Here is a 25593-nt window from a genome sequence, read left to right as displayed (position 1 = left end):
TAGAGGCATATTTCTGATGTCTTGATAATTAGACACATTAAGACTTCTTGGTGCTTGCCAATATTTTTATGAAACAAGAAGTCTATCACATCTAGGTTTGTCTCTCTTTGGGACCGTCTTGAACTAGCGAGCAGAGAGGTGATGACCAGCAGGTGGTGCTCTGAGTCAGTTCATGGGGGCCTAAATGGGGTGGAAGGCAAAGGCACAAACCAAGATGGCCTGCTTTAAATCCTCAAAGTAAGGTCCTCTTAACCCCTTGTCATAAAATACCCTGAGACACACGTCTTGGAAAATCGAAGTGTCAAGCTCAGCATCTTTGCCACATTTCAGGCTAGGTAATTACCTTCTCTCCCAAAGGGAATCTGTTTCATGTATTTGTGTCCTTTCTAGGTTACAGGTTTCCCAAAGGCAATGATCTTGCCTTCCATTCATTCTATACAATGCTGAAGTGAAATGCACATTTTACAATAACAATTTAATTATTCTACATCCCTCTGAGCTACATGAGGACCTGTTATATAATTGCTAGTAATACAGAAACGTGCCTACCTTGTATAAACCCTAGCAATAAATGGAAGTTTTTATTTGACCTAAAAGTAAATTGCTTATTTACTTCTCCTTTATAGTATAAAAAGCTATTTTCCTGCCATCGCAAATTATGACTCATAATCAAGTAAACAACACTTCATTTTAGTCTGTCATTTTTATTGTCCGCAGTTTTTTAACTACACACAACAAATACTTTGATATAATCTAAGATAATAAAATAGTTGAACAACTTCTGCTTTTAGATTTACATTTGTATAGAAACAATCTGTGGAACTCCTCACAGGGTGTCTAAAAACAGTGATTCATTAGCATTGCTTTAAATAATCGTTTGGTTAAAAGTTGCCCTTTCCATTCTCAACTGAAATGTGTCTCCATGCAGTTTCCCTTGGGTCCAAAGCTGAAGGCCTTGGGAAGGTGGCCAAGGAGAAAGGATGGCCACTCTTCTCTCTGTCCTTCCCTTGTGTGGAGGACAGTGACTGGAGCAGGTTTGTCATAAAAGCCAGGAAGAAAAGAAATCAATTGCACATCTCTAGTTTTCGAAGGTCAAAGTCCTAACGGGTCTTTACACAAGTCCCTCTCTGTAGATGTGAGGTTCTAGGATGATGGCATGTGCCCCCCTGCCCCCCAACACTCCTTTCCTTCACTAATTGTGTCAGTTACTATGGCTAGGCTGTGGCCATTGTCCATAAGTTCTCCCTAAAGATTGCTCATTTTGTCAGATACAAGTCTTGTCCCTTGGATGTTGTGTCTTGGTGCCCAGGGAGGGCACCCCTAAGAAATGCCTCATCCCACCCTCATATCCCCAGAGTGCCCAAGAGTGAAGACCCCATGGAGACAGTGACTTCAGTGAGACATGCTCCCCCAGAGATGCTGGGGGCCTCTGGCCTAGATCATTCCATTGATCTTAGTCCACTCATAGATGTCCTGTTCGCACACTATGTCGGAGTTGATGAGGAGGTATCTGTCGCCCACACAGAAATGCTTCTGACAGGCGGCGCATTTGAAACATTCCAGGTGATACACTTTATCTTTCACCCGCATTGTCATCTCGTAGGCACGGATCCGCTTGTCACAGGATGCGCAGAGACCATCTTGGCCAAAAAGCCTAGGGGAAAAGCAGAAAGAAAAGCTAAGAAGACATTGGCAGAAACAAAACTGGAAGAAAAGGCTTGGGGATGGGTTCCATAAGGGAGGCTCACTTCCACCCTGTCAGGAAACCAGGAAGAGGTGGGTCCAGGGAGGCTCGCGGAGTCTTTCCTAGAGGGAAGGGGGTTCTCCGGGATGAGGCCGCAACCGTGGCAACTGTGTTTAGCATAACCTGCCCCTTTTCTGAGCTCTCCTTGCTCTGGGCTGCCCTGGGGCCCCTCATCTGTGGAGAAGTGCCTTAGCTGAAGTGATCTGAATTAAGAGGTTAGGCATGTACTGTGTATCCCCTCCCAGGGGAACTTTCATTTTAGAAGAAGAGCTGGAGTAAATCTCTGGGGGCCCTCTGAGGGGGAACTAAGCAGGAATGCAGTGAAATGGGCATCTTTCTGAGGTTCCCAGATTCTATCATGGTAATAGCCACTGATCTCACCCATGGGGAGGGCTGGTCTCCAACTCCTCCATAAACTAAAATGGCCACCTCCACATGACTGTTCGCTGAGGCCCCAGCTTCCAGGAGACAGAGAAAATTTGACAGAAGACACTCGGTGCAGTTTACCATGCCTCAGAGATCTGGGAGACCAACAGCATCTCTCCACCTTGAATGGAAGAGCTTACTTCAAGGTCCTAGGCTCCCCCATTGGCGTGAATCTCTGGAGATTCTCTTCTGACACTGAAATCAAGACTCCCCTAAGTCTCAGTCAGTCACTTATTTCAAGCAATATTCAATGTCAAGGTGGGAGAGGCAGTATGGTGGGGCCCAGTGCAGTGGTTCTCAAGCTGCGTTCCTGGGACCAGTAGATTTGTATTACCTGGGGGCTTGCTAGAAATGCACATTCTCAGGCCTCCCGGTTGAGACACTCTGGGGGTGAGGTCTGTGTGTTAAGGAGCACTTCCAGGTGAGTCGGATGCAGGCTGAAGTTTTGCAATCAGCTTGCAAGAGTGGAATCATGCACGTGCAGGACTAGCCCTGAGGACGGAGTGAGCACGGTGGGACCTCAGGCTCCTCTGAGCTTCTGAAGTGGCAGTAATCGTAGCATCTACCTCACTGGGCTACGAGAAGGACCAAACGGAGCACTGTCAAAGCGCCGACCATCAAAGGCTAAGCCCACACTGGCTGTGTTTTAGCACAGGTCAGGGGTACTCGCAACAGCGCCGTCCTGCTACAGGAAATAATTTCCCCACGTGCCTGATAACACGTCCCTTCTGCATCAAATCTTTAGGATAGTTTTAGGTTAATGCTTCTTCTTACTGGAAGTTCTCATTCACCTCAGGATAGCAGAGAATCGATGGGAACATTCTGAGAGGCTGGAGGGAAGACAGGGGCACTTGAAAAATTTGGAAACATTTGGGCAGAATTAATGGAATCAAGAAGATGCGGTCTGTGGGTAAAGGGCTGATAGTGAGGGCCAGGGCCAGCTAATTTCCCTCTGAATCCTGCTTTGCATTTGAGGATCTCTGAGTGTTTTCCAGGCACCACCTGGGAGCAAACTCATTACGGGGGAGGAACATTTTATCCCAGCGTAGCAGATGGCGGAGCTGTAGGAAGCTGCCACCTTGGAGGTCACAGAGTGGAAAGCCAGTTCTGGTTTCCTGACTGTTCAGTAAGTTGAGTTTGGGACTGAACAAGGATAAACGACTCAACAAAACAGTGTGCGTGGCATGAAGCCAACACGTGGGGTGTGTGACCCTTAAGGAAGGAGAACATTTATTAAAGGGAAGTTGGGGGTAAATTACAATGCACATCAGGCAGTTAATGAGGGGAAGGACAAAGGACTCATGTTCGGGAGGCAAGTTCAGGTCCCTCTAACTAACCAGGTGCCCCCGAGCAAATGACAACCTCTCTTCTGACTTCTGTGTCGTAAGCTGTAAAGCACGGAAACTGGAAGAAAAGGCCTCTGCAGCCCCTTCCAGCTCTGGTATCCTGAGATTCTACTAATAGGAAAAATAAGCCAGGACTTGACATCGAATTTGAGCATTCACCTCTGGCGCCAAGAATTGGTGCCTTAGGCTGGATATCCCCGAAGCGGACCCTGAGGAGAGGAATTATTAAGGATGTATTCTCAGGGGAAGCTGGTGAGAGGCAAGGGAAGCTGGAGAGAAGGGGAGGAAGGCAAGCAAAGTTGTAACCTCCAGCAAAGGCCCTCAGAGGGGAGCGCTGGGAGGATGGCACAGGGACTCGGGGTAAGTTACATCTCCGAGTCCGCCTGGCTCCAGGCAAGGTTGCAAGGCTTTGGTGCTCCTGCGATGCCCGTCATCGGTCAACGGTCAATGTTAAGGTCCCAGAAGGTGGTATGGGGGCAGTGGGCACACTTCGGCTCTAATAGATGCAGGTGTTGGCTGTTGCAAGTAAAACCACTGGAGGGGGGGTGGGGTGCCCTGCACACAAAAGTTGGTAGAAAGTGATCTGACGGAATCTGGGGGCCCGTCACTGACATGAACAGCTACTGTTAGGTTCCCAGCAACACAACCCCGCAGCAAGCAGCAGCGGGGATTAGATTCTGCACTGCCATCTCATGAATATTTGAGGCTAAATGTCTGAAAAGGAGTCTAACAGGCGGGTCAGCCGTGGGCAATCCTCAGGAGGAGGAGAAGTTCTCCCGGGGGCAGAGAAAGACTGAACTCCATCACAGGACCCCCCCCCCATTTATTCACTCTTGCCTTTTTAAAAGACGCTGCCAGATATGTTAAGAATACAAGTAAGCAAGTCCATGGCTAAAGGACCAGCCCTGGAAAAAAAAAAAAAGGTTTTTCTCCTCTGTCAAGAGGTGTCAATGTCCTAAGCTTTCTCCTGCCCATTTTAATAACAATAATATAAATATTAAAGGATGGCTGGAAACGCTGCACTAACACAGAGTTAATTAACATGTTGCCTAGGAATGTACCAGGGAGAAGAATTATTTCATGTCACCAAGACACAAGTTAATTAACACTGGGTACTCCCAGACAATTTTTTTCTCTTCTTTTTAAAAATGCAAAAGATGAACAAGTCCAGGCGGCACTGGGTTTATTCTTGAATGTTATATAAAACCACAGAGATAGGGAGAAGTCGGTGCTCTTTTGACCTTACTCTATCTGCACTTCATTTAATAAGATTCAAATGATTTGACAGGGATGTAGTCAGGGGGCCCAATGGGAATCATTTACCCGTCTGCTTTCTGCATGGACTTGGCAAACTGGTAGCCAGCAAAATCAGGTCTCTATTTATCCCAGTTCCATTTTCTTGTAGCTTAATAAAAAATGGACCAAAATTATAATCATGATCATTGATATTTTCTCTGAACCACCAAATTTGCAAGGACTTTATCAGAGAATTTAGGGGGGGAAAAGCGTCTTCTATCTGTCTCTGGGTAAACAGATAAGCTTCCTTCACCGTGGAATTGCCTGCATTTTTTTTTTAATGTGAAAATGTTCTGAGGGCAGGTTCGGGTGGAAGAGGTAGCCTGGCAGCCAAGGGCACTGGAGTCTAAACAAGCTTCCCTGGGTTGGGTGGTCCTTAATGCATTAGGGCTGCATGCTGCACAGACCCTCTGCCACGGGGAGATGGCAAAAAACTGACAGCTAGACAGTTGAGCAGATCTGACAGTAGAGGGCACAGAGTTACCTCCACAGCAGCTAATATGAAACTGGAAATGCTAGAACATTCCGGGCAAAGGCACTCGTTGAGTGCCGGAAAACTCACAAGGCCAGTAGTCTGACCCGGAGCACCAGAGATGTCCTCAGCTCCTGTCTCTTGGGGTGTTAGAGCGTTCCTATTTTTTTTGCTTCCATTCTTCCATCTCCTTGTTTGTTAGGTAGGAAAAGACTTAATGGTAATGTCATGAGGGTTAGTTACAAGGGCAGGTAATATCTATGTGATACTCTTGACCAAGCCAAGTAGTTTACGTGTATTACCCCATCGAATCCTCACCTCCTCCTTGGAGGTAGGTGCTGTTATTACCCCCGTTTTTATAGGGGAGGAAATCAAGGCTGACGAAGGCTAAGGAACTTGCCCAAGGTCACAGAGCGAGAAAGCTGTGGTGCTGGGACTCCAACCAACAGCTGACTTCAGAGCCTCTGCCCTGTCCCAGTCAAAAGCTTGGGGCTTTTAAATCACATAAGATTAGAGCCCTACAAAAGAACCTTTTATAACCCATATCTGTGTTTTGAAGCATTAAATGCGCTCCGAAGAACCCACCGTCCAACTGCTCGGCTCCAACGTGCCTGGTTCCTCTGGGGCGCCCTGTATATCCCTCCCCAGCCCCCTCCCCTCGTGTGCCCCCCGAAGGAGCTACTGTACAGAACTTTGTGTTTGTCCTTCTCTCACCTCTAAAAAATTAGTATTTGACCACACAGGACTGTGTCCCTGAGCATATGCTTCTCAAACAGGAAGAGATGCCAATCAATGACTTCTCCGCATGGGGCAGCTGAGACTCAACGTCTGGCCCGGACATCTGGGCAGGTGGCAGGAGCCGAAGAGCTCGCCGTGACTCCGCGGTCCGTGGACCCCCGCCCTCCCTGTCCGGGCCCTGGCAGGGGGGCGGCGTGGAGGGGGGTACCTGAGATAGTCCCTCCGGCAGAGCTTCCGGCCCAGCTTGTAGTAGAGGCGCCGCCCCACCTCGCCCAGCCGGCACCCGCAGAGGTCACAGCTGAGGCAGTCCTCGTGCCAGTACTGGTCGATGGCCTTCAGGAAGTAGCGGTCCCCAATGTTCTGCTGGCAGCCGCCGCATGTCAGCAGGGACGGGGGGATCTGCAGCACCTCATCCACTGGCTCCCTGGAAAGAAGACCCGGCATGAGGGATAACCTCGGGACGAGCACTGGGGCTGAGGCATGGCTCTGGGCTGAACGGGACCGTTCGGAGAGAGGACAAAGGACAGGACTACATATCCGGAGGCCGGACGGCAGAGGGGCCCGGCTAGCTTGGGTCAGGACAGGAGAGGGCGAGGCCTTCCACCCTCCATGCTGTGGAAGCAAATGCAGGTGGTTCTGCAGCCCCGCCCACAGCCCAGCACCGTTCTGGGCCCCTCCGCCCTCTTTTTTTGTTGTTGTTTTTTCCTTTTTTCCACTCTCCCTTCCTACTCTCCTTCTGTATCTTGCCATTTCTCCTTCTTTTTCCTCCTCCCAGGCCTAGACTCCAGGGCCCTGCTGAACCCCACAGGAGGCACTCCAGGCCAGAAGAGTTGCTTGCTTCAGGGACAGCCCACTACCCAGAGGGCTAAAAATCTGCAAATTCCCTGTTGAATCTCCATGCTGTTTTACCCCAAGCCCTTCCCAACTGCAAAAAAGCTAAGTGAGGAAGAAAGAAGAAAGTGATCAAAGATTATCTTAGGTTGTTTTCTTGTTTCCCAAATAAAAATTCCATCAGGATATAATAGGAATTCTCATTATTACTTTTAAAATTATTATTATAATTTTTTAAGAAATTCCATATCCCATCCTTATTACTGAGTGAATCCTTGAAGAAAAATCTCAGGTATTAAGGCCATTGTTAGACTTACAAAGGACACTAAATAGACCTTTCTGCATGTGAAAATATTTACAACAGCAAAACTGATTTGGACAAAGCTGATTTAGGAAAGAAAATGAGGAAGGGGTAATGGAATATTTTCAAGAGAGTGGAAGGCAATTAAACAGACTCTGAAATCTCCATCCAGGCACTTGCTAATAGTGAGCCTGTGGGATGTGTTCCTTCGTTAAAACGTCAGACAGCGTCTCTGGTTTACTTTGCTTCACTGGAATCTGAATACTACTGTTTTACATTTTAAAATAAATAATTTTATTTGCCAAAAGAAAATAAAAGAGAGTGGAAAGAAACTACACCAGCACCAAATGGGACATGGGAAAAACCTAATACCTGTTGATTTGTAACAATTAACGAGTAAGAAGAGCAAGTGCTCTTTTGAACCTTACTCAAACACAAAGCTTTTTTTTTCTTTTTAATCCATTGTGTTTTTTAAAAATGGACCTGTTTCCACCTGTGGGATTCCCAAAGGGAGTTTCCTCCTCTGTACCTTGAGGGTATCAATCTGTCTCCTATTTCTAGCTGACACTGACTTACCACGTGAGCTTGCGCCTGACCTGGCCTGTGCCCACAGAGCTCAGCACCCGTTATACTTAGGGACGATGAGACGCAGGTAATCAGTGTTGATCACACACACTGACAACTTCAGATGCCTTTTTCTAGAAAGCGCACACCTCCCTGAGTATTTAGGAATACTGAAGCCAAGTCCACGCTTTGTAGACCAAGGGTCAGTGTCCTTCATAAAATGATTAGAATTAGAAAATGTGAAACCCGGGGCGCCTGGGTGGCTCAGTTGGTTAAGCGACTGCCTTCGGCTCAGGTCATGATCCTGGAGTCCCTGGATCGAGTCCCGCATCGGGCTCCCTGCTCGGCGGGGAGTCTGCTTCTCCCTCTGACCCTCCCCCCTCTCATGTGCTCTCATTCTCTCTCTTTCAAATAAATAAATAAAATCTTTAAAAAAAAAAAAGAAAATGTGAAACCCAAGTCAGGTTTCTTTTAAAAACTGAAGACTTTAAATAGTTTTAAGAATTCACTGAAGCCTGACTTGCTTTTGCTTTTCTTTGTTTCCCCAGGTTATACCTAAGGACTTCCATTCTCCCTTCTGAAAAATATCCCCCAGCATTTTCACATGTGTCAACTCAGAAATGCATGTCTTCTCTTTCCAAGGCCCAGGGTCTGACTTGGGGCTCTCAGAAACACTCGGGGAAACTCGACCACACTCAATGCCCTGATGCTGATGCTGCCAACCAATTGTGGAAGAGGAGAATGTGCACTTTGCTGGTGCAAAACTGCCCGGAATTAAAACGAACTGCTCTTGTTACTCACAGGTAGGTGGTAGAGGAAATCCCTATGTTCATGAATTCTGGCTGGCTTTCTGTCTAAATGTTTCATTTGCAAATGCCCAGGCAAGCTTCTATCTCTACACTGGAGATGCTGATCATAGTGACCCAAGTTGGCTTTGAGTTAAGTACACAATGAAGCATCTGGGAGGATGGAGTTTGGCGGTAGAAATGTTAAGCAAAAGAGCCATTGTGATGGCCCCAGATGAGATAGGAAAGGACAGGATAAGATATTGGCTCCATCTAGCTTTCTGTAATTAATGATAATATCACATTATCTTTCATGGATGTTCTAACGTAATGAATGGGTGGGATTCACCCTCAAATTAATATTTTATATTCTCCTAGAGCCTATCCTGTATATTACACCAGAATATCACTTCGGCCTGGATTTCTGGGATCATTTCTCAACAATTTATAATAAAAGAAGGGAGTAGGATGTGCTACAGTAATTTCCCAACTAGCTTGTCCATCTCCAGGTAGAGCCTGTCTTTATGGGCAAACAGGGAAGTGAAGGATGAACGTTCTTCAGTAGGTGCCTGCTGAACTCTGAGGTTAGGATGTTTCAATTTTCTAATCTCAGTGAAAAAGCACAAACTTTGAAAAGAGCAAACCTCCTTCAGGGAACTGAAACCTCCAGATTTATCTTCTAATAAAAGGATTAGTGACTAAGTTCTGCTGATCGAAAAGGCATTAGGCACCAATTCATCCCATTCACTCTTATTGCATTACTATGGTCTTGCCCAGGCTCTGAAAACTCAGGGCTAAGTTGTAATTCTAGGTTTATAAAAAAGTGCACAAACCACCCTTTAAACCCAGTGTCTGCAGAGATATATTCTTTTAAAAATGAATGTTATTTTTCTCCTGAGCATTTGTTGAAGGAAGCTGTGTTTTCCTTAGAACAGACCTGGCCCCTTATAGAACTGGTGTCTAAGCCTTCGAGATTGAATAGTGATGTTTATATTCTCACTGGATCCTGGTACTTCCTGTATTTTATAAGAGCATGCTGAGTGTTTATGCTGGTAACTGAGGGTAAAGCCCAGGTATATAAATACCATAGATGGCTGAAACTGGGGGAGGGAGAGACTTCAATCAGGAAAGCACAATTCCTTTAAAGCAGGGAAAGAAAAGAAAAGAAGAGAAAACAAATGCCTCTTAAAAGCACAAATGGACAAGTCATTAACCAGCTCCTTTGGTCTGTGTAACAAATCCCTTCAAAGGATTAGATGGGGACTTCAAAGGAATAAAAATTCTCAATACCAGACAGCTAATGAATCTTAAAAGGGCATTTGCGCTGACGGGAAAATGATATCTTAAACAACCCTTTCTCCCCTTGTTAACGGGAAAGAATGGGTTGAAGGTATAGGTTGGGAACAGGGGAACATTCCAAACCAGTACAAGGCTCAGAAAAGAAATGCGGCAAATGCTCATTAGAGCTCTCGTTCCCTGACCTCAAACCCTTTAGAGACTGTGATAAATGCTATGAGCCACCGCTCCCCAGAATTTACCTATACACAAAATGGTGCACTAACTTTTGAGGTTCACAGGCTCCTATCAGTGGACCCCAAGGGAGGGGGTACATGTACCCAAATGAACTCCGGATTTAGGGGCTCGAAAGTCTGGAGGCCAGAGAGAGCTCCTAGGTGGACGCTCGCACCGCCTCACCCGCCGATCCCTGGCGCTGCGGGCAGCCGCTCAACCTGCGCACCGCGAAGGGGGCCGTGGGGGACTCGGGAGGCCTCCACCTGGAATGCCCCCCTTTCCAGGATCAAATGGACAAAGAGAATGGGGACCGAGAAAGCGAGAGGGGAGAAGGGAGCAGAACCAAGCCCAGAACGCTCTCGGGACTGCACCCGCGCGCCTCCGAGCTCCCCCTGTGCCTGCTCCCGTGTAAACTTTCTGGCCCGCGGTGGCTTTGAGGTGCGTCCCAGGGAGCCGGGAGGGGCGCGCCGAGGTGCCAGGCCGACCCCCTCTCCCTGCCGCCGGGCGCCCAGCCCCTCTCCCAGTGTCCCCGGGGCCACCCGCGAGGAAGGGGGAGCCCCGCGCAAGGCAAAGGGAGCCAAGGGCACGCTGCGGGCGCGCACCTGGAGCCTTCTGGCCCGCCGTCCGCGCCACCCTGCAGCCCCGGGGCGGGAGGCCGTGGTCACCGTGGCTGGCAGGGGCAGGGGAGCCACACTTACTCAGACGGGTCCAGGCTCTTCCTCTCGATGGCCGAGGACATTGGGGAGGGAGGTGGCGTGCCAGGCGGCGGGGGCGCTCCCTTTGTGGCGCGGGGATGGCCGGCTGCCGGGGCTCGGACCCCCTCGGGTGCTCGGGCGCCGCCGCCGCCGCTCCTGCGCCTCCTCTTGCTCCGGCGCTCCGGCGGCGAGCTCGCCCCTCCGCGCTCAAGGACAGTCACCGCGCTCCCTTCAAACGCCAAAGAGAGAGAGCGAATCACCGGGCTGCCGGCGCGCCGCGGCCGAGGCGGGGACCGGGGCGCGCAGCCTGGCCTCGGCGGCTGCAGCTGCTGCTGCTGCTCAGGACTTAACCTTCCATCCCGGTCCCGCCGCCGCCGCCGCCAGGTCCGGCTCGGCTCGCGCGCTGTCACCGGCTCCGCGCCGCCCGCGGGGACCGTGCGCGCCCGCCCGGCCGCCCCGAGTCCCTCGCACCTTCGACGCGGGTCGCGGCGCGCAGCTCGCCGCCGAGGGCAGGGAGGGGGCGGCGGTCTGGGGGCGGGGAGGGGACCGCGCCTCTCTCCCCAGGCTCCCTCCTCTCTCGGGAAGGTCTATTTTCGCTCAGCTTCCCTCTGTCTCTGGTTTCATTTCCTTTTTCCTGATCACGATTCAAATACAATAGAAGGAAATCACATTTAAAGAGACAGCTGCCCGGTCCCCCCCCCCTTTTTTAAACGGGGCTCCTGGGGATTAGCAATACAAACAGCAGCAGCATCAGGACTGACTTGGCTTCTTAAAGGGGCCAGCGTCGGGGACGGGGAGAGTCGCTCAGTGAACACCTCTCCTTGGAGAAGCGGCTGGGTTGCCTCTAAATCATTCTTTAGGGTTTCCCCTCTTCGGCGTTTCCCTTTTGGTTAACTAAGACTGAAAGTAACCAGCAGGCCGCTCAAGGAAGAAAAAAAAGACAACGTGAAATAAGCACATACAGAAATGCAAGCGCTCCGGGTGGCTTTCGCGCCCGTCCAGGGTTCGAGGTCCCAGGTCCGCGGACACCGTGCGCCGGGATGCCCCGGACAGCGCGGCTCTGCGGGCGGCGGGTTTGTGACTGCGTCCGTGCTCCAGAGAGGCGACTGTGCAAGCGGGGACCGCACGGGCTGGGTATGCCTGAGCAGTGCCGGGGGCAGCTAATCCCGGAGGGAGGGTGGTTGGGAGGGACCACGCTGGTCTGAGTCTCCTCTCCATCTCCTGGCGGCCGAATTCCATCCCTCAGCATCTTTCAAACATCGGACTCCTGCGGTGGAAGTGCCCCCATGGAAAGTGCCAGTAATACTCTGTACAGAGAAAGTGCCTTTCCAATGATCAACAGCAATACTTTGGGAGACTATTTTGCCCTGGGTCTGGGAAAGAAAGAAGCCACACTTGATTTTGGAGTTCAGGTTTCCCCTCCAACCACAAGGGCAAAGTCCTGTAAGAAAAACTTTGGGTCTCATCAGAATTCCTTTGAAAATTATTGTATTCAGAAATTAGTTTCTTCAGAAATTATTATTAAAGGTCTATTTGTGCATGATGCCAGTTACAAGTCTTGTAAAGAGGAAATTACCAAGGGCTTTCGGAATCCAAGGTTTTATATAGTCTGGATCATGGTCATAGACATTTTATTCCCATTTTAAAGATGACGTTGAAGGGCTTGGAGTTTACTGTGAAAGGCTGGTGGTTGAAGGCACAAGTGAATTGCTGATCACTGCATTTTCCCTGTTCAGAGCCAATCCTCACTGACTTTTCACAACTATAAACCAGAATTTACTATTGTCTGCATGCTTTTGTCATTTTCTTGTCTCCCTGTATCCAAGGTTGGATCCCTAATGGGTATAATTAAAGTGTGTGTGTGTGTGTGTGTGTGTGAGTGTGTGTGTGTGTGTGTGCACATGTGTGTGACCAAGGAAGCCCTAAGAGCAGCTTTGGGTTCAAGTCAAGGCCATCAGTATATAAAAAGATAGTCTCCTGATCAGACCCTTGCTTTTAACCAAGAAAACAAAAACAAAAACAAAAAACAAACAAAAAAACCTAGACATTTTAAGCAAGTCTAAATTATGTGATAAATACATAACTTACCACTCTATAATCAGAAATGAAAATTAGCCTGTAGGTCGTGATGAGCAGTTTGCCTACTTACAGCCAGTCAGTGTAGTGGTTAAATGCCAAGGACTACCTGGGTTTCACTTGGGCCATTATCAGCTAGCATGGCCTAGGAAAGTTACTTAATATGAGGAGACAGTACTGGGTAGTTGGTCTGGAGTCAGTCTGCCAACATTCTAACCCACCGTTTCCCACCTATGTGAACCTGGGCTAACAGCAAGAATTTAAACTCCCCAAATCCTCATCTTAAAGTGGGGATGCCAGAACCTATTGCATCAGTTGTGAAGATTAAATGAGTAAATGCACGCAAAGTGTGGAACATAAACTTATAATGGGGTGGGAGTGATAACAGATATGAGATTAAATGCATGGAAAGCACTCAACATATATTAAGTGCACATAAAAGGCAGCTGCTATGTTATAGCAAAAGACATCATGGGGAGAGTTTAAAAAGTCCTTGAATTCAGCAATTCCTCTGGGTATTTATCCAAAGAAAATGAAAACACTAACTTGAAAAGATATATACACCGCTGTGTTCATTGCAGTCTTTACAATAACCAGGATACGGAAGCAACCTAAATGCCTATCAATGGATGAGTGGATAAAGAAGATGAGTGTGTATACATACACACACATACACACACAATGGAATATTATTCCAGCTATAAGAGGAATGAAATGTTGCCATCTTTGACAACATGGATGAGCCTTGAAGGTATTATGCTAAGTGAAATAAGTCAGAGAGTGACAAATTCCATATGATCTCACTTACATGTGGAATTTAAAAAATAAAAAAACAAGCTCTTAGATACAGAACAGATTGGTGGTTGCCTGAGGGGAGGGATAGGGGTAGGCGAAATGAGTAAAAGTGGTCAAAAGGTACAAACTTCCAGTTATAAAATAAGTAAGTCCTGGGGTTATAATGTACAGCATGGTGACTATAATTAATAATACTGTATTGCATATTTGAAAATTGTTAAGAGAGCAAATCTTAGAAGTTCTCATTATAAGAAAAAAATGTGTAACTGTGGTGATGGATATTAACTAGACGTATTGTGGTGATCTTTGGCAATATATGCAAATATTGAATCATGTTGTACAAATGAAACCAATATAATGTTGTATGTCAATTATACCTCAATAAAAGATAAATTAAAAACTCAAAAATAAATACAAAGAGCTTGAAATTCAATTTGAACGTGAAATGGGGGTTTAAAATAAGAACTTCTCACCCAAATTTAAAAACAATTCCCTGGTTTTGTTTTTTTTTTAAAGCGAACAGAGCAGGGTCCCTTCACCTCACTTCCTATTGCTCTAAACATATGAGCATTTTCCATTTCAGTGTTCACTACCTCGGTGAGTAGATGATATGTTTGCATGTGCTTGCTTCTATTAAATCTGACAAGTTGCTATCTTTCTTGTTACAGTTTTGTATGGGGCTCAAGTTAGCTGTTAAAATAAATATATCCTTGAGGTAACCTCTGAACCACCAACTTTTGGGCATAAAGTTTCCTTTTAATAATATGCTTCTGTGTTGACCCCAGTATGTAAAGAAAGAGAGATTACTTACTGCCTATGACTTTGGGTCAGTTTCTTATCTTTCACAACTCTTTGGGGAGAACTTCCTTAGAGAAAGTGAATATTTGAAATGGTATCTTAAGATTTCAATTTCACACACAGTGGTTGTAAGAAATAACTGCCTACCGGTGGGATTTCATTTCTATTCAACGGGCAATTAAATTGCTCAAATTTAAGCTTAACATTTAGAATCAAGTCTCAAAATGTGTTTTTATTATGAATAATTTTAAAGCAATCGTGACCTTATTGTATCTTTCCATAGCAAACCTTATGCCTTATGCAGAAGAGGCCATTCCATAGTTCTTGAGAGTTGGGGAAATCTGCACTTGATCCCTAGCCGGTGGGATTGCAATTTAATTCTGTCTCCCCACCCCCACCCCCCGCTCCTTGCAAATCTTGAATACCTTAAAATTTAGAAATTTTAATTTCTAAATTAAAATTGAATGTGAATGTCAGAGAAAGACCGAAGCAGTCTGCATGATGAATCTAACCCCAGGTGGATTACTTTTTTCCTGTTGGCATTTTCTATTCTTTTTGCTTATTGCATTTACAATTGTTTTCTAGGGAAGAGCAGTTTCAAGTGACCAAGGCTACATTTCTTTGCTAAAATGGACTTCTAATAGAAATGAAAATATGCCAAGAATGACAATTTACTTCTTTTATTTTTTTTCCCCAATCGTTAGAAGCTAAGTTGTATCCCATGCCTGTTAGCGGTGACATTCACATATAGCAACAAAAATAAAGATTTGTCTTAACATGGTTTCAGTTCCCAGGCAAAATTCTTTAACTAGAACTCTGTTGTCACAGACATCTGGCTCCCAAACTCATTTCAGGATATTTCAGCTGGTGGATATGTTTTCACAGAATGGTAGACTGATTAGTAATCTTAGTGATAAATAGGGCGCCTGGGTGGCTCAGTTGGTTAAGCGACTGCCTTCGGCTCAGGTCATGATCCTGGAGTCCCGGGATCGAGTCCCGCGTCGGGCTCCCTGCTCGGCAGGGAGTCTGCTTCTCCCTCTGACCCTCCCCCATCTCATGTGCTCTCTCTCATTCTCTCTCTTTCAAATAAATAAATAAAATCTTTAAAAAAAAAAAATCTTAGTGATAAATAAATCAGGTTTCTTATATAGTAGAAAAGCCTAAAAGTCTAAAAAAAAAAATCCATTTCAACTGAGGCTCGGGAGAATGGGCATAGGTGTTAGATACAGCTCGGCTGTTATTAGCTGTGTGATTTGAAGGAAGTTACTTCACCTCTCTGAGCTTCAGTTTCTATATCTGTCAAACGTCAAATATCTGTGGGTAGTAATGCTCAGCAGGGCCGGCACTAGGGTGAGGCGGCTGCCATGTCTGTCCCCCGCCCCCTACCCCGGGAGTTTCAAGAGGATTCTATAGCATCATGTGTGGAAGAATGCTTTGCACAGTGATGGTTCACAGGAATGATAGCTCTTGTCATTACCCCATCTTTCAGAAGTATGGCCACTGTCTCAGGAAACAACTAGCTGGTCTCCCAGCCAGTCAGGACAGCCTCCAAAGAATGCTGAGGCCAGAAGCTGCGGGGAGAGCTCAAGTGTGCGTAAGACATCAACCGGCCTCAGGCTTGGGGGGCCCCCATCCGTCAGCCAGCAATGCAGGACTGTGCCCATCTAGGTTCCGGACAAGCTGCTGACAGCTTCATTGCTTCTCTACCACATTGCCTGCCTCAGCCGCATCCCTGATTTTATCTATCTGATTTCCCCCCTTCCAACAACTTCTAGATCTGCTTTTATGACGAAGACAAGAGGCAAAATCAAGGGCTGAATCATTGCCCCCAAATGTCACAATTCCACAGCAAGGTCTTAGCAGAGTTAAACTCCTAGCATGTTCTAGAGGAAGGGACCTCAAAAATGTGACTTAGTGGCTTGCTTTTGGGAGCAGTAGGGGTTCCAAGGCCCCTCCCTAGCGGGCTTCACCTGCCCCTGCACCAACCACAGCAGCGCCATACTGGTTGACCTTTGACATGCTGCTCCACATCTCTGGACTTTGGTTGCTGCATCTGTGAAGTGGGCATATTCAGAGTACCTATCTCATGGAGCCGTTACAATAATCCTGAGGAATGAAACACAAAAGGTGCTTGGCAAGGAGACTGGTACATAGTAAGTTTCCAAGGAAGATTTTCCTTATACAAAGAGATTTCAGCTTTAAAATACTTGAACACCCATTGATAATTCAGGCCCTTTGATGGGCAAGGCAAATGAGATGTAGAGTCAACAGCTCTTTCTTTCACCTCTGCCACCAACAAACCCTCCTCTACCTTGGGTACTGGACCCTGACCTTATTTGCTGCTCTGAGTTAAAGCAGGGAGTCAGAGCTGGGTGAGCTGACTTACTGAGCTGTCCTTGTGCTCTTTGTTCGTACAGGCTGTCTCCTCTCTGTAGCTGCGCAGAGGCTGCCCCACCTGAATGACACACCGCAGGGCCTGGGATTCAGCACATTTGAAATCCAAACTCCTTCCTGTGGCCTAGAAAGCCTTATACTACCTGGTCCCTACTTCTCCTGTGACTGCAAAACTCCCTCCCACTCTCCGCTCCAGCCACACTGACGTTTTTTTCTATTCCTTAAAACAAACCAAGACAATTCCTTTTGGAGCCTTTTGCACTTGCTTTTTCCTCTGCCTGTGATGTTCTTCCTCTGTCACATCCCATGGCTCCCATATGCTTCATTCAGGTCTCTGTTCAAATGTTTTATCCTCATAAGAGCCTTTAAAAATTCTGCTTCTCATCATTCTTCATCCTCTATGCTGCTTTATTTTTCTTCGTGGTGTCATCATTACTTCCACTTTACTACATATATATTTGTAGATTTTTATGTGTTTTGTTTTGGCCTTTCTTCCCAGCTAGCATATAAACTCCATGAAGATAGAGATTCTTTATGACTTGTTCCCAGGTGTGTCTTCAGCACCTACAATGTGCCTAGCCCATGGGAGGCCCTCAATAAATATTAACTGAGTGAATGAATGTACAAATGATCGCCCCGCTTCCACTGGCCAAAGCATGCCTGCACCATGCTCTCTGGGGAAATGTTGAGACGGAACTTGAAAATCTTGACTTCCTTGGAGCATCACTTTTAGGAGAAGATAAGGTCTCGGATGCCATTCAGATTTGGGCCCCAAAGTTGGTTTGGGAAAGAGATCAGGCTCCGGGCTTCTAGGAACACTCAGATATGGGGAGTGTCAGGAAGCAAGGCCACTCTTTGAAGCTGGATTCTCTACTGCAGGGCTCCCCTGTCCACAAGGGTACATGGCTACAGTGAACCAATGTGTAGGAAGCAGTCAATTATAGGAGCAAAGACACAGACTTTGGAGATAGACAGGCTTATGTTTTAGTCCTGGCTTTTTTAGCTATGTGGTTTTAGGCAAATTATTTGACAGCTCTGAGCCTCAGTTCCGTCACGTATAAAATGGGGATAATTATATCTTCATCACGGGGTTGTAGGGATAAAATGAGATCATGCATGTCAAATGCTTAGCATAGTGCTCAATGGATGGCAGCTATTATTAGAATTAATTAAGCAAAGAGAACCTCAGAGGAGGATAGTCAACCAGGGCAGGGCTTTCTTGGCTGAACATAGGTGGATAACATAGGTGGAATATGAGCTCAGCTCAAGCAGGGTGGGGTCAGCCTCCTTGCCCGGGGAACACTTGCCTTATCTTACCTGCTCTGGTGACCCCCATGGGACAGATGGGTGGGGCTTACAGACACCTGGCTCAGCCACATGCTCAGGAAAACAGCATAAAGAGATGGCATCAAAAGCCTGTCCTGGCCACTAGCTCTTCAGAGTTGCGGGTTTCTGGTCTGAGGCCTTGCATCTAGACAGGCTTTCCATTGGAAGGCAAGGTGAGGCTGCTTCTGGGAAAGCCATGTTTTCCGGCACTCGCCGCTAGCTGAGGGCACTGAACCTGGCAGGGGAAGGCGATTCTGAACTTCCACTCACTGCCAAACGAACCCATCTGGAATCCCGTTTTCTTCATTGCTACCACCATTGCTGAAGAATTTACAATGGCTCCCTATTGCCTGTGACCATTGGCAAGTGGCCTAACCTTTTGGGACCCCAATGCTCTCGTTGTTATGGAGGGATGAGGTGGACTGGAAGGTTGAGCTGCAATTCTGTTCCTCTAGCAGGTCAAGACCAAATTCTCCATGCTTCTGCTAAGGCCCACTCCATCGGTTCAACTTTACATCCCACAACCCCAGTGCCTGACCTTTCCTACCCAGCCACGCTGCTCCTCCTTGATCTCAAACACCCTGCCTGTGCCCATTTTTATGCACTGTCTTATCCCCTTCTCTCTCTCTGGGATGTCTGCTTTGTCTGTGTTTCCACACTTCGGTGCTCAAATATTAGAGTGGTTAAGAATAAAGGCTTTGGAGAGACATAAACCTCGTTTCCAGCCTCTGCTTCCTACCTTGCTATGTGGGTAATTAATCTGAGGCAAATCTCTGAGCTTCAGCGCTTGCAAGGATAAAATAGAGACCATGATAAATCTAGGGTTCGAAGGAGTAACAGAGATGATGTGTTCAGCAGGCAGAGCACTGTGCCTGGCACACAGGAAGGGTTCAGTGAATGGCAATCGTTACTGCACCCCTGGTCCTCTCTGCCTCTTCCAGTTGGGTCCATCACCTCGGACCCAACTCAAGCCACATCTTTACCCTGGAGTTCTCTCTGTCCCCTGTAGCTCATGGTGGCCGCTCCTGTCCTGAGTTCTCATGGCTCTTGGCTCCGGGGCCGGGTAAAGGCGCTCATCAGACTCTGCCTCACAGTGCATGGTTTCACGTGCGTGCAGCGTTTGGCCACCTCAGGAGTAGAGACACCATATTTTCATTTTCACCAGCTTCGAGGGTGCGGATAGAAATTTGGAGATACTCAGTCATTCCTTTTGAATTAAAGGCTTCAGATATCACATCCATGTTATCAATTTCCCAATTCCTAGATTCACGTTGACATTCAGGAAGGCGTGAGGGTGTTTACATTGGAAATGAAGGTCTCCCCAGAATCAATACTGAGGATGGCCCATGTGTTGTCAGTCACAGACCTCTTAAAAACCCAGTAACTAAAGCTATAAAGCTCTTAGAAGACAACTTACGTAGGGGAGAATCTACGTAACATTGGATTTGGTAATGAGTTTTTAAATATGACACCAAAAGGACAGGTGTCATATTTTATTTATATCTAATTTAATTCTTAAATTAAAAATAGGTAAATTGGTCTATGTCAAAGCTAAAAACCTGCATACCTCAAAGGACACTATCAACAGAGTGAAAAGGCAACCCATGGAATGGGAGAAAATATTTCCAAACCATATAGCTGAAAAGAGGTTAATATTCAGAATATAAAAAGATGTCCTATAATTCAACAATAAAAAACGCAAATAACCAAGTAAAAAATAAGCAAAGGACTTGAATAGCCATTTCTCCAAAGAAGGCACACAAATGGCCAATAAGCACGTGGAAAGATGTTCAACCTCACTAACCATTAGAGAAATACAGATCAAAACCACAATGAGATACCACCTCACACCCATGAGGATGACTCTTACCCCAAACCAGAAAAGAACAAGTGTCGGTAAAGATGTGGAGAAATTGGGACCCCCTGTGCACTGCTGGTGGGAAGGGAAATCGTGCAGCTCCTGTGGAACACAAATGTAGGCTCCTCAAAAATTAAAAACACAATCATCAAATGATTCAGCAATTCCACTTTTGGGTATATTAACCCCCCCCCAAGTTGAAATCAGGAACTCACACAGATATTTGTATGTCCGCGTTCATAGCGGCATTATTCCCAAGAGCCAAAGGATGGAAGAAACCCAAGTGTCCATCCACAGGTGAATGGGTTTTAAAAAAGCCGCATGTGCATCCAAGGAAATATTAGTCCACCTCAAAAAAAGAAAATCCACACACAGGCTACAACATCCATGAACCTTGAAGATGTTCTGCTAAGTAAAAGAAACCAGTCACAAAAGGACAAAGACAATATGATCCCACTCACATGAGGCACCTAGAGTTGTCAGATTCATAGAGACAGAAGTTAGAAGGGTGGTTGCCAGGGGCTGGGGGGAAGGAAGAACTATTTTTCAATAGATACGGTGCTTCAGTTTGGGAAGATAAAAAAAAAAAAAAAGCTCTGGAGATGAATGCTGGAGATGATTGCACAACAATGGGAACGTGCTTCCTGCCACCAAATTGTGCGCTTGAGAATGGTTAAAATGTTAAATTTTAATGTATGTCTATTTTGCCACCAAAAACACTGGTCAAAGTCCAAGGCCATCTTAGGCGCCCATTTGGGCTAACACGCAGGATTTTACCTATTATTTCAGGAAGCTCACAACCTTCTTGCCTTCATCTGTGGACCCATCTAATCCCAACATTATGATGAAGCCAGTCCCACACGTCCTGAGACAATCTGCAGGTGCCCCGGTGGCAATCCCTGCCCACTTGGGTCTCTGCTAGTGGTGTTCCCTGCATTCCCAGTGACTTTCTTTTTTATTTATTTATTTGTTTTATTTTATTATGTTATGTTAATCACCATACATTACATCATTTTTGATGTAGTGTTCCATGATTCATTGTTTGTCCCAGTGACTTTCTTTGCAGCAGCCCACTTGGCTCCAAGGAAAGAGGGAAAAGGATGCAGTCTGTTATTTGGTAAAGCCACATCCTTAAAGGAACTCAGTGCTCGTACAGATATCTATCTGCCCTCTCCTCTGAGAACCCATCAGTTAGACTACAAAAAGCACAGGCCCCACTTTGGGGGGCGGTGGCAGGAGCGGTGGGGGGTCTCGCATAAGTAGAGCATCGCTTAATGCTCCTCAGGCCCTTTCCAAAGGCCCCGGGGGCTGCTTGGGGGCCAGCTCAGCTCCTCTCAAGCTTTCAGGCTACAATGCTTCCCATCATATTGCAGAAGGCCGCCTTGGGTCATATCTTCCAAAGGAAGAGCTATTAAAAAATATTCCATTTGTATTTCCTGCGTGGCCTTCCATCTGGAAATATCTTTTATCTGGCAACTTTTGCAAAGTGAACTGAATCTTGAAGGAGGTCCTGGCAGGTTTATGCTGGCTTCTCTATTAGTCCAATAAGTCATTTTCATCCTAACCTTCACAAGGGCCGAGTAATCGTGACTTGGTATGGGAAACAGGACTGGCATGGGACGGCAGCAAGCCTTTCGGGCCCTGAGGCATCTTTTTAACCCTGAAAACACCCACTCAGAGGGCAAGAGCAAAATCTAGAAAATTATTATACACCCTCTCTCTCAGCTCAAATGTTACTTCTTCAAGGAACCCCCCTACCTCCACCCTCCATGACTAGATTAGGGCCCCCTCCCCGCATAGTCTAATTTCACTCCCAGTCTGGATCATAATTTGTAATTCCACATTTAGGGGTTGTTAAAGTACTGCCCGGCTCCGCCAAAGACTGCAAGCACCTTCTGCTCAGAATTGAATCCAAGAGCCTCGCTTAGTATCTAGCACATAGTAAGTACCCAATAAATATGTACTGAAAGAATGAATGCATGAACAAGTGAATGAATGAAACTCATCTTACCTGCCTCTCCACCAGTTACTTCAAGTCCTGGTTGCAGAATATCTCCTTCTCAGAACTGAAAGAAAATGACAGGAGCCCCTCTGGTAGGTAGCTAGAAGCAGAATGGAGGGAGGGAGGGAGAAAGGAGGGGGGAGAGGTCTTTATCATCAGTTAGAGAAATGTTTCCACGGGTCCTTGATAAAGTAGGGACAAATGCCCCCAGGGCCCTCTGATAGCTAGCTGTGTGTCCTTGATAGTGTGGCTGGGTGGGGCAGGCGGAGCTTTGGCATTAGGGCAAAGGGATGGATTCTAACGGTTTCTTCACTGGTTGAAAAGGCTGCTTCCTGCCCAACTTTGTTTTTCTCTGTTATGTACCCAGCTCAGCTTATAAATGGGAAGGAGTGGCCAGCTTCTCCCAACGAGCCGGGTGGGGGTAGGAAGGCTGGTGCATCAGGAACTATGGCCTTTCAAGTTGGGTGTTCCGGCCTGTCTGACATGGCGAGGGTTCTGCCCCTGTCTCACACTTTGCAAATCTCACATCACTTTGGGTCACAGAGGTCCTCCCCCCCACGCCCAAATTAGAAAGGGCAAGTAGCCAGGCTCCCATCTGATAGGGGAGGAAATGAGGCCAAGCCCTTCCAAATCTTAATCCTGCTGAAACTGGAGAGCCCTAGGACACTTATTCATGGAACCCTGGCATGCTTGCTCAGACGAAGGTCTTTTGAGAATTCATTTTTCAAGAGGAAGTGTTTCATTAGGCAAAAATCTACTCAGAGGCCATATTAATTACATAGTAAGTGGCTTTTGTGGGATTTGTCTTTTGACTAATTCAGACAAAAGATTACAGTTAGGGATAGATGGGCCTACTGCTGCAAAAGATAGCTACCTTTTATTGAGCATATATTATATGCCAGGCCTTTTATATGTTTTATCTTCTTTATTTTTTTTTTAAGATTTTTAAAAATTTATTTGTCAGAGAGAGAGAGAGAGTACAAGCAGGGAGAGCTGAAGGCAGAGCAGGTAGAGGGAGAGGCAGGCTCCCTGCTGAGCAGGGAGCCCAATGCGGGACTCGATCCCAGGACCCTGAGATCATAACGTGAGCTGAAGGCAGACCCTTAATGGACTGAGCCACCCAGGTGTCCCTGTTTTATCTTATTTAATACTAAGAACAACCCTGTGAGATCAATCGTACTATTACCCCATTTTATAGATAAGGAAACTGAAGGTCAGAGAAGTTCAGTAACTAGCTCAGGGTCACACAACTACATAAGTGCAGGAAATGGGATTTGAACGTAGGTTTTCGGACTCCATACTCTGACTCTCACTCACCATGGCAATGTTTCCCAAATTTCCTGCATTTGCTTTGGCCCACACCAAATCTACCAGATCAAAATCTCTGGGGGCCTCAGAGAGTTTCTCTCTGGACACCAGTCTAAAGTAGACATCTCCCCGGGCACCAACACACCACTATTTAATTTCATCATTGTACTTATCACTACCTGATATTTTCTTATCTGTGTATTTGCCTATTGTCTTTCTTCCCCACTGAGTGACAAGTTCCTTAAGTGCAGGGACAAGGTGCTCAAAGTTTTATTTCCAGACTACGAAATAGAGGGTAGTACCTTGTAAGTACTCAATACATACTTACTGAATAAATTAGCTGACATAATAAATGTGTCCACTAACATAATAATAAATAAGTTATATTAAGAAGGATACTGAGTCTGGAGCCAGGTTCTAGGGGAAGAGAATCATTATTACACACCAGTGTCTCCCAAGGCTATGGGATGTGGAAATGTTGGCACACAGGCCATGTATTTGCCATCCTGGAGAAAGAAACTCAGTCCCAAGGTAATTAAGTGCAAGATGACACAGCAAGTCAGTAGGAGAGCCAGGTATAATGTAGTCCCTTCCTTCACAGATCTTTATCTTTTCCTTGGGAAGTCAAAATGAATACACATGTGATGGAGAGCCGGTACATGATTAACTGTGAGGTGCTGACCAGAAATGCAACCAGATTGGATTAAAGAGAAATTAGAGTGGGAACAGGAATGGAAAGCTCTCTGCGGGAAGAAGAAATTTAGTTGCCCCTTGAGTGAATATCTGGGTATTTCCTTTGTGTCAGACTTATACTATGAGCTTTCCCTAGAGTGGGTAATTGCTTTTCCCTTACAACACCCTAATGAAGTAAGTAGTGTGATCACAACTTTATGGATGAAGAAACTGAGTCACAGAAAGGCTAAGAATCTTGCTCCAGGTGACAGAGCTATAAGGACTGAGTAGGGATTAACAGCTAGTGATTCCAAAGCCGGTTCCCCTCACCAAGCCTGTAAGCAGAGCAGATGTGCCCGGCAGAAACATCCTGAGTAAGGGTCTCGGCGAGGAGTCAGGAGTTGGCCCTGCAGTTCCGGGGTAGCGATGGAATAATGACAGGTTCAGGTTTTCTTTCGATATCGTCACGGTCCAACGCGGCAACTTGTTTGCCAAATGCACCATACCTGAGCCATGATCGCGAGCCACTCAAAGGTTTGTTACCGACTCTGGCATCGGCAAAGCTGGGGGAGTCCCTGGGCGAGGCGCCCAGTGACAGAGGACTCCTTGACACCTGTGGGGAAAGAGCCCGATCCTGGGGACACAGATATAGGACAGGAACCCACCTGTTGAAAAATACCAGGAGGCGGTGGAGGGGGCAGATTAATGTCAGGCAGTCTTTTGTGAATCTGCTTGTCTGTAGGCTGTACCCATTTGACATAGCCTGTTCAGTGTGTCAAGTCCCCCTGCTGGAAGAAGGGCCCCCTGGAACAAGGTCACTCCAACCTGCAGGGGACATCCAGTTCCCGGGGAGCTCAGGGTACCTTGTGCAAATTGGTTTTGGTTTGGGGTTGCATTTGTGGGGCAATTGGGATGACTTTGCCTGCGTTATTCAGCCATATAAAGCAGGAAGGTCCCCTGAGGGCACGTGCTCCCGGGCAGCTAGCAAATCACCTGGAGCTGGTGTATTACCTGCCAGGCTGGCTCTAAGGGATTTTTGCCCTTCAGTGAAAGCCTCAGAGGCTGCCTCTGTTTATGTTACATGGGCCCATAGAACCTTGGACATTTCCTCTGCTGCCTCTGCTATTTTCCTGGTGTAATCGTGTCGTGAGCCCTTAGCCCCAGTCCTCCAGCCTCAAATGTCACTATTATATGCAGGGCAGTGGGTAGGAAAACGGCTCATCACCTCCGATTGGGAATTGGGACCAGCAGGGTCCCATCACGGGGCGGTCGGTAAATGTCGAGGAGGTTGTCAGAGTTGGTAGAGTGTGCAGCTGAGTTTGGCCACCAAGAGGGCGTTACCTAGGGGAGTGGCACAGGTGGACCAGCTTCCCTTTGGGGCTTCTAATCACTCACGTTTCTTTAGGCCATGAGTCTTGACATGCTGTGCAGGCCTAGGAAGACACAAACACATGCACATGCATTTGGATAATTGCATGATCTGGACTCATGGGCCAGGGACCAGACTTGATACCATCAATCAATGTCCTGTCCATCTGGTCCTGGACAGCAGGGGCCTAGACCCAGTAGCATCACTACTAGTGGTTTTGTGGGCCTTTCTCATGAGCTTGAGGTCACTCAGCATGGTGCAAATTAGAGGGTGGCTTGCTCATGG

General features: G+C 46.8%; 1 protein-coding gene and 2 long non-coding RNA genes across 4 annotated transcripts; 1 reads left to right on the top strand and 2 right to left on the bottom strand.

Moving 5' to 3' along the window:
• Positions 1–684: 684 nt before the first annotated feature.
• LMO2 (LIM domain only 2) lies at positions 685–11317 on the bottom strand. Of its 2 annotated transcripts, none has more exons than XM_081798366.1 (4): positions 11182–11317; positions 10714–10939; positions 6231–6446; positions 685–1654 (listed from the first exon to the last, which is right to left on the bottom strand). In XM_081798366.1, exons 2-4 carry the CDS (start codon positions 10752–10754, stop codon positions 1435–1437), a joined length of 477 nt encoding a protein of 158 aa, XP_081654492.1. In that variant the 5' UTR covers positions 10755–10939; positions 11182–11317; the 3' UTR covers positions 685–1434. The 2 variants fall into 2 exon arrangements, with proteins under 2 accessions (XP_081654492.1, XP_081654491.1); XM_081798365.1 differs by lacking the exon at positions 11182–11317 and adding an exon at positions 11062–11179.
• Positions 11318–11449: 132 nt separating this feature from the next.
• On the bottom strand, positions 11450–22433 carry LOC145716156 (uncharacterized). Its single transcript, XR_014138609.1, has 2 exons — positions 21969–22433; positions 11450–11631 (listed from the first exon to the last, which is right to left on the bottom strand). It is a non-coding gene; the product is annotated as an uncharacterized LOC145716156 (long non-coding RNA).
• Positions 11610–18797, top strand: LOC145716157 (uncharacterized). The gene is made up of 3 exons (XR_014138610.1): positions 11610–11844; positions 15869–15969; positions 16797–18797. It is a non-coding gene; the product is annotated as an uncharacterized LOC145716157 (long non-coding RNA).
• Positions 22434–25593: the final 3160 nt, after the last annotated feature.

Source organism: Leptonychotes weddellii, chromosome 11 (assembly GCF_054177405.1).
Source record: "Leptonychotes weddellii isolate Sample4059 chromosome 11, ASM5417740v2, whole genome shotgun sequence".
Taxonomy (NCBI): Eukaryota; Metazoa; Chordata; class Mammalia; order Carnivora; family Phocidae; genus Leptonychotes; species Leptonychotes weddellii.
This window is presented reverse-complemented; position numbering and strand designations above follow the sequence as displayed.

Coding starts and splice junctions, on each gene's coding strand:
- LMO2 (XM_081798365.1), bottom strand. Junction 6,447..10,713: donor AAGAGCCTGGACCCGTCTGA/GTAAGTGTGGCT, acceptor TCTTCTTTCCAG/GGAGCCAGTGGATGAGGTGC. Junction 1,655..6,230: donor TGCCGGAGGGACTATCTCAG/GTACCCCCCTCC, acceptor CTTTTCCCCTAG/GCTTTTTGGCCAAGATGGTC.